Source organism: Electrona antarctica, assembly GCF_951216825.1.
Source record: "Electrona antarctica genome assembly, chromosome: 17".
In the NCBI taxonomy this organism is placed as follows: Eukaryota; Metazoa; Chordata; class Actinopteri; order Myctophiformes; family Myctophidae; genus Electrona; species Electrona antarctica.
Window position 1 is genome coordinate 9,031,799 of NC_136798.1, and position 15,113 is coordinate 9,046,911.

The window sequence follows — 15,113 nt, forward strand, 5'->3', positions numbered from 1 at the left end:
AACGTCAAAGACAAAATCGATGAAAGCACTGTCTGGAGACTTTCGATTATTGTAAATCAAAATAATTAAACGGAGAAAAAAAGCAGTTTGAGGCGCAGAGTATAGGAGCATTTACGAATCTTCCCTAAAAGGATTTCTTTTTCTGTCAGTGGAGAAGATGCATCAAGTCACAGGGAGATTTCAGATGCTGATGTTTTGGCTAATACTTGTAGTTAGTTTTGTGACGGCTTTTCCCACCAGGCACAAGAATGTTGGCCACAATCTCCGTAATGGCGTTTCTTTAGAGGTAAGTTGTTTTCATATGTGTGTCCTGCGTGCAAAGAAAGTTCCACTGCGTTGATATTAGTAACGATTAAGTTCCTTAAATTTCCCTAACTGTGATGCTCTGTGATAACACCTGCACCCGATAGGCTACACTATATTAAGTTAAAATGATGCATGCAGGTTGACATGTTTATTGGCGACAGGCTACGTGCATAATTCGGATTCCCATTCATTGCCCTGCAGTCATGTTTTCAACAGCTATAGGCTGTGATGATAATTTACCCATATTTATGAATATGCTATGCATGCATTGCTTTGCCCTTTAAAAAAAATATATATAACAGCCGTTGTTTTACTTGTTTTTACACCATATAATCAGCGTTGAACCACATACATAAAGTTTATATTGTTTTAATAGGCCTACCTCAAATTAAATTACAGTGGAATTTATTCCGGAAAACAGGTATAGGCTATAGCCCACTACACTACAGCATTGTTCTCCTCTCCTTGTATAGTAAGGTATTGAATGAAGAGGGTTTGACAGCGCTGGCCATTGGGTTGCAAATACATCAAAATTCGGAATATAAGACGACTCTGATTATAAGACGAGCCCCATTTTTCAAGACTCATTTGTGGAAAAAAAAACATTTAATGTCAAATTGTCTAGTTCCTGATTATAATACGACCCCGTTTTTTAGGATATTTCCATTGGGGGAAAAAAAACCTAGTCTTATATTCAGGCCAATATGGGTACTGAAGTTTCTAGTTTGCATACATGCATGGACATATATGGATATGCAAGACTATAAGTGTGTGTGTGTGTGTGTGTGTGTGTGTGTGTGTGTGTGTGTGTGTGTGTGTGTGTGTGTGCGCATGCGTGTGCGCGTGTGTCTGTGTGTGTGCGTGCATGTGAGTGTGAAGCGCGGGCTCGTACGTGCTCGTCGGGTCTGAGCTTTTTGCCTTTGAACCTTTTTTTCCTCTCCTGTGTGGCCTCCTGTTAGCAATTGAGTCTCTCTATCCTAGAGCCTGTCTTATTGGTGTAAGATGTCATGTCTGATTGATGTTAGATGTGGAAAAAGAGGGGATGGAGAGCTAGAACGAGAGAGGGAGAGAAGAATATGGAGGGTGAGAATTAGCATGCACTGATGATAAAAGGGTGTCACTGATGACTGTGCACCCTTTCCTGTGCCCTGGTGGATGGGATGACTGTTCCAAAGGGGTGGATGGATGGATGGATGGATGGATGCCTGGAGGGATGGATGGAGTAGAAGATGAGAGCCGGGGGTAGAGGAGAGGATGGCAGTTGCAGGCCAGTAGCTACAGCAAAAGTGGCGCGCAGTAACGAGAGACTTATGTAACCATAGTAAGGCAAACCCTAGGCAGCTCTCACACTGGAGCTGGGGGGGGGGGGGGGGGTTGAGAGCAGGGGGTCAAGGGTCATCCTTCTGATTGTTTACGTTGGCCTTATTCTGTGTTAATGTGGAATTTCCTGTTTTCTTTTTTTTCTGGAGTGGAGGAGGAGTTTTGTGTCCAAGTGTGAGTGTGCCTTTTTTTGTCCCTAAAAATTGAAACCTATGTTTCCTCTGTCAATATCCCAGCCCCCCTAACCCCCAGCCCCCCAACACCCATCACCCCAATTCCACCGAGCGCAGGCATTTGTTTTTCCTTTTTTTCCAATTTCCAAAAGCGGCGATCAAAGGGGGCCCATAGTTTATTGTTCTTCTGTAATGGTTTGGAAACGGCCAAGTGCAGAGGCCTTTGATATCCGTGGTCACATAAATCAGGCCTGCCACACCACCGCGCCTTCCCAGCGCCCCCCCCCCCCCCCCCCCCCCACCCCCACTCCTGTGCCTCGACCTCCTCTGCAGCTCTGCTGCCTGTCCTGAATGTGTGTCATCGTAAGCAGCGACTGTCACTGGCAGCAGCAACACCACCAAATTATTCCTAGTATAGGCTATATAGTGGTTCTCAAAATGTGGTCAGGGGACCCCTAGGTGTTCCTGAGAGGTTTTCAGGGGGGTCCCCAGCCAAATGAGGAGTTTATAAGTCTCTGTTTCCTTATCCTTGAGTGTTTAGATAATGAGCTATATACGTGTGTTATTATTATTATTTATTCTTTGATATGGGTTTGTGTGAACACAAACATTTGCTGATGATTGACTGATCACCCCATGGCGATGATTTGATTGGTACATATTGAGGATAAAAGTGAGGGCAGTGTGTGTTTCCGGTGTGTTTCCGGCCGTCTGTGAGCAGGCCGTCTCCGGCACCGTTGGACTGATTGGCGTAAAACTGTGCACGCATACTCCTTAACCTAACCTCCGTAAACCTCTGCCCAAAATCTCTCACATCGGCATAGCGCCACCAGGAGACCAATTTTTGCAAAACAAATGATTGGATATCACTCTTAGATATTTCGTCCAAACATCAATTCGTAAATCGTAAATAGGAAGATGCAAGGCTATGTTGTACACTTTGGGTTGGGTGGAAGTGGGTTTGTTTGTGTGAAATCACAAGGTCAGTTTCCAGGCCAGGCCTCAAGTCTCCCGCTGCATCCATACAGTCAGTTTAAAGACCCACCACATGCCATCAGCCCCGCGGGCCTTTGATCCGGGGAAGCCCCTCTGCTCTGCTGTGTGGAGGAGAGGAGGAGGAGGAGGAGATGCAGGGAACGAGGGAGAGGAAGAAAGCAGGAGGAGAGTGATATACAGGATCCAGATGTGTAACAGGACAGGATGAGGAGGGTGTGAAAGTATTTGGCCTCCCCTCATGACTCCGGTGTGCGTTGTATCTGTGTCTGTAAAGATGGGTCCATATAGTAGTGTGCATGCGTGCGTGCGTGCGTGCGTGCGTAACGCCCGGGATTCGAACTCTGGTCTCCCGCGTGAAAGTCCAACATCTTAACCACTAGACCAAAGGGATATATATCCCTATGGACCGGGGGAGATATTAGACTTTTGAGGCCATCAGGCAGAGGCTCTGAGCCACTCTGCTACGCGTGTGTGCGTGCGTGCGTGCGTGCGTGCGTGCGTGGGTGTGTGCGTGTGTGCGTGCGTACGGGAAAGAGAGAGAGATCATTACTGCTGGTCAGAACTGAGGTGATGACACATGCATACAGCAAACTGAGTTTGTCTTCCCAAACTTTTGCACAAGTATACTCAGTGGCCTAGTGTGGTTAGAGTGTCCGCCATGAAATTGGGAGGTCGGGGTTCAATCCCCCAGCCGGGTCATACCAAACACTAGAAAAAAGGGAACCGAAAGCCTCCCTGCTTGGCACTCAGTCAACACCAAGTGTTAGATTGAGGTACGTTCCCGAGACATGCTAGCGTCATGTCCTGGTGAGTACTTCAAGTACGTCATGGATGGTGGGTGTGTATGTACTGGGTGTATGGGTGTGTATGGGCGTATAAGCCATCTCACACTAGAAAAACAAGAGATAGGCTCCTACCCTATGAGTCACATGGCTATGGAACCATTGGTTCCCATGGCTACATACTTTTACTCCTATAAGCTCAATGTGCCCATGCGCTCCGACATGCGCGGCCAGTTAAGACTCACCCGTGGCTTCCACGTGCGGTTACGGCTAGGGTTAGGTTTGGGTTTGGGGTAGGGTGTCGGACTATTGCGTGTCGGACTCTTAGTACGTCGGACCAAAGATATGCACCCCTGCTGACTTCACACAAGTGTGACTTTTATTATGACAGATTAACTGCACACCAGAACGGATTCATTGGGGCCCCAAGGCCGCAAACCACGCCTCGCGTCGGTGCAACAACATTTCTCCAAATTGAAAATTCAAGTTCATAATTAGCCTATTTGAAAACAGCCAAACTTTCTGTTACTTTTGAAATTTTTTGAGGAATTTGGAAAACCTTGAATGCCTAGAATGATGTGCCCAAAATAGGGACACCAGGGCCAATGTGGTTAGAATATTTGCTAGTTTGCTATTTGCTAGTAGCCAAATTGCAGATTCCTGTGGAGGGGGCTGCCTTGTCTTCCATCTCATTATGTTTGACAGGCCGGTCCTGTAAATAGCCACTACGTTTTCACATGGCTGGAGTTGACCAGCTGAATGACTTTTTTATGGGAAAGTTGCTGTCAGCCAGTGAAGAGTACGTCCTGTTCTAGGGGGCTCCAGCTACAGCTCCTCAAACATTTTGCCTCCTGCCCCGTCCCGGCACCTCCAATCTCCACTGTTTTATGCTAAGGAAGTGTGCCTCAACCTTTTTTTAAATTTAAAGAACCCCAAGGTTCATTAGGCCATGGATGGACCCCATTTGATAAAGTTAAGGGGCAGTTTGGTTACAGTATATTATGTAAGGAAGGATATAGTAGTACCTGGTGAATGACATTCAAGAGCTTATTAGGGGTTGTGGAATGGGGGTTGTTCAACTAGGTGTCGCTCAACAAAAACGAAAATGACAAACGGAGGCACTTTCCTCAGTTGAAAAATAAATATTGTACGACAAAGTATAAATAAGCTTTAGGGCTAGCGTTGTCCTCTGATTCACTGGCAGGTCATGCCCCTTGGGGGCCCATATTTCCCCAGATAATATAGACATACTATACAGTGTATATTATGTTTGACCTTAATAGCCTCCCTGTTACCATTGCGACATCCACATTTATCTCAGTAACGTCTCTCGTTAATTTGGTTAACTGCACTTTCCACTGGTCCAGGACCAGGCCAGAAAGGAATGGACCTCCTTCTGAGAACCTGGAGGTGTACTGTACACTGCGACATCGGCGACACAGCGGATGGAGACTCACCCAGGCCAGCCCAGGGGTCCCACGCCTCCCAGGCCCTCTCATTAAAGCTAAAAGAGATTCTTTCTGGCACAGGACCCTCTTTGTCCAGGGCTGGGATGCCATGGCCAATGTGGGAGAAACAAAATAGAAAAGTAGAATGCAGGGCCTGGTTGGTCGATTGGTTAGTTGCTTCAGTGGCTTTTTAGAATGCTGACGGTCAATATTTTTCAAGGGGTGCTTCCTGGAAAAAATGAGTACTTAAACAGTGTCCTCGAGGTGTCCATCAAGGGACGATTATACCTTGTGAACAACAAAGTGTTTTGTCTTTTTTTCTTTCTTCTTCTTCTTTTTATTTATTTATTATCAGTATCTCCAAACTAGTTGGAATACACATTATTTATTTTCAATAGTGTGGTTTTGTGTTCCAGATGTTAATTTTAATTACCGATGTGTTTAAAATGCACGCAGCATTATTTAGGAAAAAAAGGGGACTTCTCATGAAAAGAAAATTAATAAATCCTTCTGAAAATGTATATCTTCTTTAATATTTGAATATTTCCTTTTTCAATCAGGCCCATGGCCAGCCATCTCAGAGCAGTGGGGTCCAATACGATCCAGAGACTCTGGAAGAACAGAACCAGGTGCAGAGCCTGCCGGCGGACCACCACCAGAGGAGGTGGTCCCACCCTCAGCATCGCTCCGTGGGGGTCCTTCCTCTGCCAGAGCCAGAAGAGGAGACCAAGCCGTTTATCCTGGACCTGAAAAACTTCCCTGACCTGGCTAACGCTGACCTGGGCTCACAGAATCCCAACATACAGGTCAGTGGGATTTCATTCTATTTTATGCATGCTAGCATGCTAAGAACGTAACAGTGGAATATCTATAAAATGAAACGATTCATATATATATTCTGCTATGCTTAGCCTACATAAAATGCTATAAGTCTACATAAACTGCTATGTAAGTCTACATAAAATGCTGTCTAAGTTACATAAGTTGAGCCTTTGCATACGCCTGTAGGAGGTCGAGGCTAGGGCAAGTACTACGGCAAGTGCAATGGGCTAAGATGGAGTCTGAAGTGAAGAGGTGCGTTTTCAGACTGCGGTGGAAGACTGGGAGAGAATCTGTAGTTCTGATTACAATGGGAAGTGCATTCCATCGTTTTGGAGCCAGAAGGGAGAAGAGTTTGGGACGTGTGAAGCGTTGTCCCGGCGTTTTTAGCGAGGGTGCTTCCAGCTTCCATGCGTCAGCTGATCGGAGTGCTCGGGAGGGTTTGTAGGGTGCGATCGGACTTGCAAGATATGGCGGTGCCATACCTTTGGTTGCGGGCAGCGACCGGGAGCCAATGGAGGGCTCCCAGAGATAGAAATGCCATCCAATGGGGGTCCGTAGCCTAATTCAGGTCAAACTGGGGGTCCTTGAAATTAAAATGGTTGAGTACTGCTAGAGCCGTAGAAATGTTCTCTTATGGGGGTCTCTGGCATCTCTTTTCAAATGGGGGTCCGCAGGTTAATAAGTGTCCATTCGGGGGTCCTTGACACGAAAGAGTTTTGGAACCACTGTTCTAAATTGTCTCTCCCAAATGTCTTTCTGTTTAACTTCTCACAGGGTAGTTATTCTTCGTCCGCTTTCTGGTCACTGCAGTCAGGATGTGGTTAAGTGGACATAATAATGGCTATGTCTACATCATATGGCTATACAGCTGCCTGCCCTGTTGCTCGCTGTCCCAATCTGGCTGATTCTTCTGCAACATGTGCACCAAATTGGCCTCTTTATCCTTTAATAAGACCTCGAACTGTTTCATGTCAATTGGATCCCCAAAGGTATTTGTATTTGGCCGCTGTATACTGACCCCCATCGAAAAATATGTTGTTCCAGGGATCCCAGAAGCAAAGATTTGAGTTAAAAATGTTTGCTTTAAAAATTTATATATAACGAAAATTACACACACTTTCACGATTTTTCAAAAAATAGCAGATCTACAGCTCCTAGTGCGCCACAAACTGACACGCTATAAGCTTTTCTATTTTTGAAAAGCTAAAGTATAAAATGACACAGATACTTTCTGGGTTTTGTCCACATATAGCAGTACTTAATCCATAAGCCAGTATATATGCAGGCAGGAAGTTCCCTCTCTTGCCTTCTTGCTGCCTGTTCTTAGTTCCCTCTCTTGCCTTCTTGCTGCCTGTTCTTCACATCAATTAAAGCAGGGCCCCTTGCCTCGCCTGTAGCATCTAGACTGAGTCATACTGAGCTAACGAGAGCAGAACAAATGCTCATGTTCTCTGCGGGTTAGATGCATAAGGCAAAGGAACAGGGCATCATTTTGATCGTCTGATTGCTTATTGCTCATACAGTATGTCCTGTTTGGTTAGCTTCAACAAGGCTTCATATCACAGGCCAACATTTAGATAAGATGGTTGATTTGAAATGAGCTTGGAATTCTTTGCTCATTGCATTTCTAGACATATAGATGATCATATGGACAGTTTATCGCCCATGGTAAACCAAGAAAGTATGCAACTGAGAGCATGTACTTCGCAAGATTGGAAGTGAGCGTGATGTCAATGAATGCTGGGTGATAATTTATATCATAATCAGTCTTATTTATATTTAAAAAATCACACCCGTGTGAAGTGAGGGGCGCTAATAATATATTAAAGTCTAACTCGTGTTGCTATGATTAGGAGATGTAATGGTGATGTAAAACAAACGGTGACAAAACAAACATTAAATTCTCTTTATTGTTAATGGCATTTAATGTTTGTGTTAGGGACAAGATGACGTAAAGTTTCCCTTCATTGTCAATGGCGTTTTTAAAACAAACATTGAACTAAAAACAAACATTAAACCTGTGAAACCCATGAAATAAATCAACGTCATTGTAACCTCTTAATTTATTGCGGAACAGTAGGGCCTATAAATGGAACATAAAGCAATGTAGTTTTATGTTAGTTTTCATCACTATAATCCAATTATGTCACATGCCTGTACTTCCATGGCTTACACACTTAAACCCTATACTCCTTGACTGCAATCCCCCAGGGGTCTTTTATTCTCCTCCTATATCTTAGGCTAACATAGTTGATCCACACAGGCCCATGTGTTATTGTCGCGGAATGTTCGCAGGCTATTATGACATATCTAGCTATGGTGTGGTTAAGAAGAACTTAAATAACATCCAACATTCCACATACCATTAGGTAAAACCAACCCGGCAAACAAAAAGGTACAGTAGTATGTACTAGGGAGGGATTTGGTTGAAAACACAGCATATGAAAACACAGCCTTATTGTCTCACAGCCATTCTGTGAACCATCAAATGTCACTGTTTTACACCTTGTTTGGTGCCTTACTGTGTCTCTTCAGTAAGTTCAGTAAGTAAGTAAGTAAGTACGTAAGTACGTACGTAAGTAAGTAAGTAAGTACCGGTAAGTAAGTAAGTAAGTAAGTAAGTACATAAGTAAGTAAATAAGCAAGTAAGACCAATGACAATGACAAGGCACAATTCACATTAATTCAGTGGGATTCCCCTCTCCCCACACAGGTAACCATCGAGGTGGTGGACAACCCACAGATGGAGGTGGAGATGGAGCTGGCCAAGGAGAAAGAGTGGCTACCCTCCTCTCCCTCATCCCCGTCTGCCACGGTGGATTGGCCGGCAGGGAAGAAGCTCTTCTGGCCCCTATTCTGGGGCTACACCGATGCCGACTCCAGTGAAGACAGCACAGGGCGGTCAGGCTCGGAGGACACTGGAGAGGAAGAGGAGGAGGAAGACTACTCTCTGGACTATGGCAGTGAGGATCCACTCCCCAGCGGTGTGGGAGGAGACTGGGACAGTCACTGGAACGAGGGATGGGACCCAGTGCAGAGTTATTATGGTAAGCTTTGCCAAGTGTGATTCATAATGATAACAGTAGTAAAACACAAAACAAGGTTACAACGTGTTTTCAAATATGAGTGTGGCTGCGGGGGCAGTGTCTTGAGTGTACAGGATTTGATGAGGGCCCAGGTAGGGCCGGCCCTTTATTCTGCTGGCTGGCTCCATAACATATATGCAGATCTAGGTGATGATCCAGTCTTCTCCATGTATGGCTATCCAGGGTTTGATGAGGTTAGCAAAGCAAAGTTACTATATTTACCCAGGGTAACTGGACTAAGCATCAGATACTTGTTTACAGCCAGGCCCTGCTCATAGAACATTTCATGGTAGTGGTTCAATGCCTTGCTCAAGGGCACTTCAGCGGTGGTAATTTTAACGTGCCGGTCCGGGGATACGAACTGGCGACCTTCCGGTATCAAGACCGCTCCGCAAACCGTCCGGCCACCGCTGCTGGTCAGTGTCGTGATCTTCATATATGCAGAGACGGCCATATATGGAGCGTGTCACGAGGCGTGACGGACTGACGATCATATATGGTTGCGTGACGTAGTCACTGATAGTAATCTCATAGTAATCTGCGCGACCTACTGTCGCAATTTGGCTGTTATCTCTGAAAAATGTGGCGCTGTCCGTGGTGATCGTCATCCATCCATTGTACTTCAGTTAGACTCTGCTCCTGTGAATATACGCATTTCCTGTGCAAACATGACACAGAATCTGAGATCACAAACCCCCCCCAGAGCAGAGCACAAGACAGTTATTACATGAACATAACATTAAACCTTTCAATTGCATGAGTTAAGATAGCACATGTCATAGTACAATCCATAAATCACAGTATAATCATCATCAACAGAACTAAATGTCACATGGAGGAGGCTGGGGAGGTGGAGGGAATTTGAACGCTGACAGCTGTACAACTAGCTGTGTCAGCTAAGCATGTAGAATGAACAGTGAATAGTGGACTGCTTAAAAGGGCCGCCTGATTTGCACTGTGGGAATGAGGGCGTGTGTGAGTTAGCTTGTAGCGAATGAGAATGAAGTGAGGTTGAACGTGGAGAGACAGGCTGACTTGTGGGAGTATGTATGAATGAACTTTTTTGCGAATGAATGGGGGCTCGGGGGAGAGTGAGCTAGCAATGTTCACCTCCTGCCTTCCGTGCTTATAGCTGAAGTATCGCTACGCTGGATTGTTCAATTTGGTAGATTTAGCTTCCTCAGGCCTGGTCTGGTAACACAATACAGCAAATTGACTGCATCTGGCCACTTTTAGAAGAATTTAATGTTTTTCATTGATCGTGATACAGAAGAGAGGTTTTAAATGGAAAGTCTCGGTGTGAAGTTAGGTCATTGATGAATTGTATGATGGAAGGGACAGGAATGTTTGAGGGTAAGAGAGAGAGACAGACAGACAGACAGACAGACAGACAGACAGACAGACAGACAGACAGACACAGAGGACAACAGAGTGGCTCGGTAGCATAGGGGCTGTCCTGAGTGAGTCTGCCGATGCCAGGCCAGAGGGGCAATGCGAGCACTCGACCGTCAGCGCATTGTGGGCTTCAGGCACTTTGAAGTAGACAGTGGTCGCGGAGGCCTGCCTTTTGAAGATGGGCCCGTTGCGCTCGCTAATGGCAGCGAGAGGCCGGCACTGTTCTCTGGGACAAAACAGCCCACTGCTTGTGGACAATTAGAGGGCAGATTGGGAACATAGAATGACAGGGCCCATTCGACTGGCCTTTTATCTATCCCAGGCAACCCCCCTAGCCCAACACCCGTGCCCCGCCAACCCCCCTCCCCCCCCAAACCCAGACCCCGGCAGCCCTCGCTGCCCTCCACGGCTCGGCCCTTTGAGCCAGGGCCTGGCATAATTGATGGCTTTAGCATTTATTTATTTACGTTTCTCCTCTGATTTCCTCTGGGGGCTGTATGGCAAGTGAATGGATAGACCTTATTGGGTGGCAGTGACAGAGAAAGAGAATAGGAAAAGAGAGGAATGAGAGGATAAATGAATTAAGACTGGGGTAACTGAGGTAAAAACCCTTTTTTTGTGATATTTCAACATCTTTTCGAATGCTTCCATTCAAGGTTTTTTATGCGCAAATACACATACAAACTGGTTGATAGAAACCACACAGAGAGCGAGGAGGAGAGAGAGAGATTGAGTGATTGCATTGAGAGAGACAGAGGGTTGTGGGGCGTTGTGCTGGTCATGGCTCAAAACCTATGGAGAAGATGTAGTCTTTCAGAGGAGTAGGCCTATTCATCTAAACCTATGGAGAAGCTGTAGTCTTTCAGAGGAGTAGGCCTATTCATCTAAACCTATGGAGAAGCTGTAGTCTTTCAGAGGAGTAGGCCTATTCATCAAAGAGGCTGTTTTTTTAGTGACTCACCTGTAAATTACACACATTCAGCCTGCCCATTGATTTTGTTGATTCCCTTTTTGCATGTTGGACTAATAGCACACAGCTGTGTCGTGTGAAAACCATGCTACTGTAGTTCAAGACATGCAGGCTTTCCTAAATCCATGTGAACTATATTAGAACAGACTCACATAAAGCTCGACTGTATAAGTGAAGTGGATGTGTGGACTAGCCGGCAAAAGGGCAACAATGCCTCTTAAGTGGTCAGATCTAAAGATTCGGTGAGCATAAATCAACGATGCCCGCATGGGCCTTTCCTGTAATTACGGCTCTCCTGGGACGCTGTTCCCGTGTGGTCGAATGGCGAGCTGGCAGCGCCCACATAGGCGAAATGAGCGTTCGCCGTTCGCTACACCCAAGCTGGTATTTCTGCACCCACCTCGCCTTTAATCCAGAACAACTTGTTTTCAGTATCATTAACACCATGAGGAAACGTGGTGGCGTGGGTGGATCAACTCCCCCCCCCCCCCCCCCCTCTCTCTCTAATTTGACAGAATCTCGCTTCAAAACACCATGGCTTTGCATGAGAATAGTTATAACAGGAGAAAATTGGCTGCTATATCGACTTGGGCAGACTAGAAATGAATGCTTATTCTGGATTAGGGAGGTTCAAGAATATACTGTATGCTCAAACCCACAACCAGTGTCTGCAAATTATCCTTCAGCTGAAATAAGTTGTTTTACTTAGTTTTTTTTTTCACACGCATGCACATACGCGTACACGCGTACACGCACGCACGCACGCACGCACGCACGCACGCACGCACGCACGCACGCACGCACGCACGCACGCACGCACGCACGCACGCACACACACACACACACACACACACACACACACACACACACACACACACACAAATCTCAACCAGCCCTTTGAGCCTGTTATTTTCCTCTTCCTTAGTAGCTCGTTAAACGCATGTGGTGAACGAGAATCAAATGTTGCCCATGACCGCAAACATATCACTGTGCCCCTGCCTTTTTCTATCCTAGCCCTTGGGGGCTATTTCTGCTTTATTTGTGACTGTACTGTAAAGTGATGGTAGACAAGTACAGCGATGCAGATGCTGATGCTTAATGCGCGCGTGTGTGTCAAGTGGGAGATATGGACGATGCTGCCAGGACGCTGCAGTGCAGCTAGCAAGAAAGGAATTTCACAATTAGTTTTCTTAATTAGATTAGATTTCCAAGCTCTTTCTGTTTTTCTCTTTTTCTTTATAACAATCTTTAGTCATTTTCAGAGTTAAATTAACCGGATTTTACAGTGTAGGACTGTGGGCTGAGTTTGAGGGACGGGCCGTCCTCATGAACTGCCTCTTCTCCCACAGATAAGGAGACAGATGAGTGGACCACCTGGTCTCCCTGCTCGGTCACCTGTGGACACGGCGAGAGGAAGAGGACAAAGTCCTGCGGCTACTCCTGCACTCTGACAGAGGCCTCCAAATGTGACCTGGAACCGTGTCCAGGTGAGATACCATTCACACTTTGCCTGGACTCCGGCCTGGTTCCATATATGTATTATGATAGGACCATAATTCTCCATAGGTCCATATCTCCATACCTGTACGTCCATAGATCTGGGTCCCTGTACTGTAGATCTTCATCTAGATCTCTATTGACTTTTGCTCTAGCCATCTTCATTAATGCAACTCATACAGGAAAAAAGAGTAGGCATGTACCTGTTATGTGTGTTAAATATGTGACTCTTCTTTGTAGATGATGGCAACACTGTGGTGGTGGAACCTTTCCCCTTCGAGAAGGAGAACGGCACAGAACCATTTGGCACAGGTCAGTTGAAAGCGAATACCTTACTATTCCTTACCCAGTGATGTGTGCACCCAAACTATATGCAGACTTTTGGGTTAAGTGCTCGGTAATATGCTTAGCTGCGTTTTTCTGCCGTTTTTCAGAAAAGCGCGCCCAGTCTGCAACGACCTTAAGAGTATAATTATTCTATGTATAAAACTCTTATATAGCATACAAATTAAAGTCAGGTTGAACTTATTCCGGTGGTAGAATTACCAACATATTTCTTAAGCTACTTCTGAGCTAACTTGATTGCTAGCACATGTCTCTATGATGCCACTATACACACACAGACCTCTAGGCATCTCTCTCTAGACGTATTATCCAAGAGGAAACTATATAGTATTTTCTAGCATGATAGACACCTCTAACGCCACTTCGTCTGACATGCTACCCTTCCAGATGTGGACAGCTGTGAGAAATGGCTGAACTGTAAGAGTGAGTTCCTCCAGAGGTACCTCCACCAGGTCGTATCTGAGCTCCCCGGCTGTCCCTGCTCCTACCCCTCTGAGGCGGCCTACACCGTGGTCAGTGTTTTCGACGACACCCACGACCGGACCTTCCGGTGGCGCGACGACAGTGGCCCCAAGGCGCGGCTGGACATCTACAAGCCGTCGGCTCGCAGCTGCCTAAGGTCGGCACTCTCCAGCGACTCGTCCACGCTGGCAGCGCAGCACTGCTGCTACGACGACCGCGGGAGGCTGATCACGCGGGGGAAGGGCGCGGGCACGCCCAACCTCATCAGCACCGAGTTCTCACCCGAGCTGCACTTCAAAGTGGACGTGCTTCCCTGGATCCTGTGCAAGGGGGACTGGAGCCGCTTCCACGCGGTGCGGCCGCCCAACAACGGGCTGACGTGCCCGGAGAACCCCCACGAAGACGTGTTCATGAACGAGCTGGAAGAAGCCAGGGAGTACTGAGGGACCGCAGCCAAAACTTACCACTTCAACCTAGCGAGACAGTGGCCCAATCCTAACTTGAGAAGGTAGTGCCTACCTTCGAGAAAGAAAAAGAAACGTCATATTATGTCTACATCTTGCATCCGCCGTGGACAGCACGTTGATGTCTCAGACAGAGCCTCTGAGTCAGAGGTCATGGAGGAGATGTATGGTTGTCTCAAGTTAGGATTCGGCACAGCATCCTGACATCAGACTTAACTGAACTGAATTACATGAATGGAAACTAATGCAGTATTCTCCCAATGCTTTCCAAGCTGTTATACATCCAGCATGACATAGAGCTGTCTATTTTTTTTATTCTGTACACTCTCGTGTGTACGTGTACGCGTGATGTCTACCTGCTGGCTTTGTTATTGGTGATCTGGAGTTTAGTGGGTTAATAATCGCAACATGTGGAAATCATCTTGATCCTGCTTCCGTACAGATTAGGAAACACATGATTAAGTGGCTAGTTATACTGATAGAGATAAGAAAGAATGGGCAGAGTCCAACTAATTAAGAATCTTAACTATGCTGCTAATAATAAATGAACATACTTCAGGTTTGAAAGATACTAAGGGTGATGCTTTGAAAATACACGCCTACATTTTATAGGGAGGATATCTGTCCTGTACCACAGTAAACTACAGTGTTAGTTTATCTCGGAGATTGTAAAAACAACTGAGTTAAGTGAACACTTTAGATTTGACTGTGTTTACAGAAATGGATAAATGAAAAGTTCCCATTTGGTCTCGCATGCAGGCACATTAATGTATTTCAGTTAATGTACAGTGTGGGGACTCGATTCCTTTGGGTCATGTTAAAAAGGATCTTCAAGCTAATGTGTCGAGGATGTGGAACGGCGGCAGCTTGAAGATCTGTTTTTGTCAGAAATTCACATTGTTGTACGAGTGCGTATAAATTAAGCATAAGACTACTATCATATTTCTGTACTGCCAAGAGATATGAATCAGATTATTGGTACCTGCGTCCATCTGGCCTATACTTAGTATCTGCAGTGTAAAATTATAGGCCAAAATGGTCCTAAAC

The 15,113-nt window shown here is 45.9% G+C and overlaps 1 protein-coding gene across 1 annotated transcript; it reads left to right on the forward strand.

The window, feature by feature from the left end:
- Positions 1 to 154: 154 nt before the first annotated feature.
- Positions 155 to 14,263, forward strand: ism2b (isthmin 2b). The gene is made up of 6 exons (XM_079525788.1): positions 155 to 286; positions 5,586 to 5,831; positions 8,561 to 8,894; positions 12,648 to 12,785; positions 13,036 to 13,107; positions 13,528 to 14,263. Exons 1-6 carry the CDS (start codon positions 158 to 160, stop codon positions 14,043 to 14,045), a joined length of 1,437 nt encoding a protein of 478 aa, XP_079381914.1. The 5' UTR covers positions 155 to 157; the 3' UTR covers positions 14,046 to 14,263.
- Positions 14,264 to 15,113: the final 850 nt, after the last annotated feature.

Bases quoted from the DNA above. Each gene is read 5' to 3' on its own strand.
- ism2b (XM_079525788.1), top strand. From the start codon at position 158: ATGCATCAAGTCACAGGGAGATTTCAGATGCTGATGTTTTGGCTAATA. The intron at 12,786-13,035 runs GTGAGATACCAT...TCTTCTTTGTAG, and splicing joins TGACCTGGAACCGTGTCCAG to ATGATGGCAACACTGTGGTG. The intron at 13,108-13,527 runs GTCAGTTGAAAG...CTACCCTTCCAG, and splicing joins CACAGAACCATTTGGCACAG to ATGTGGACAGCTGTGAGAAA.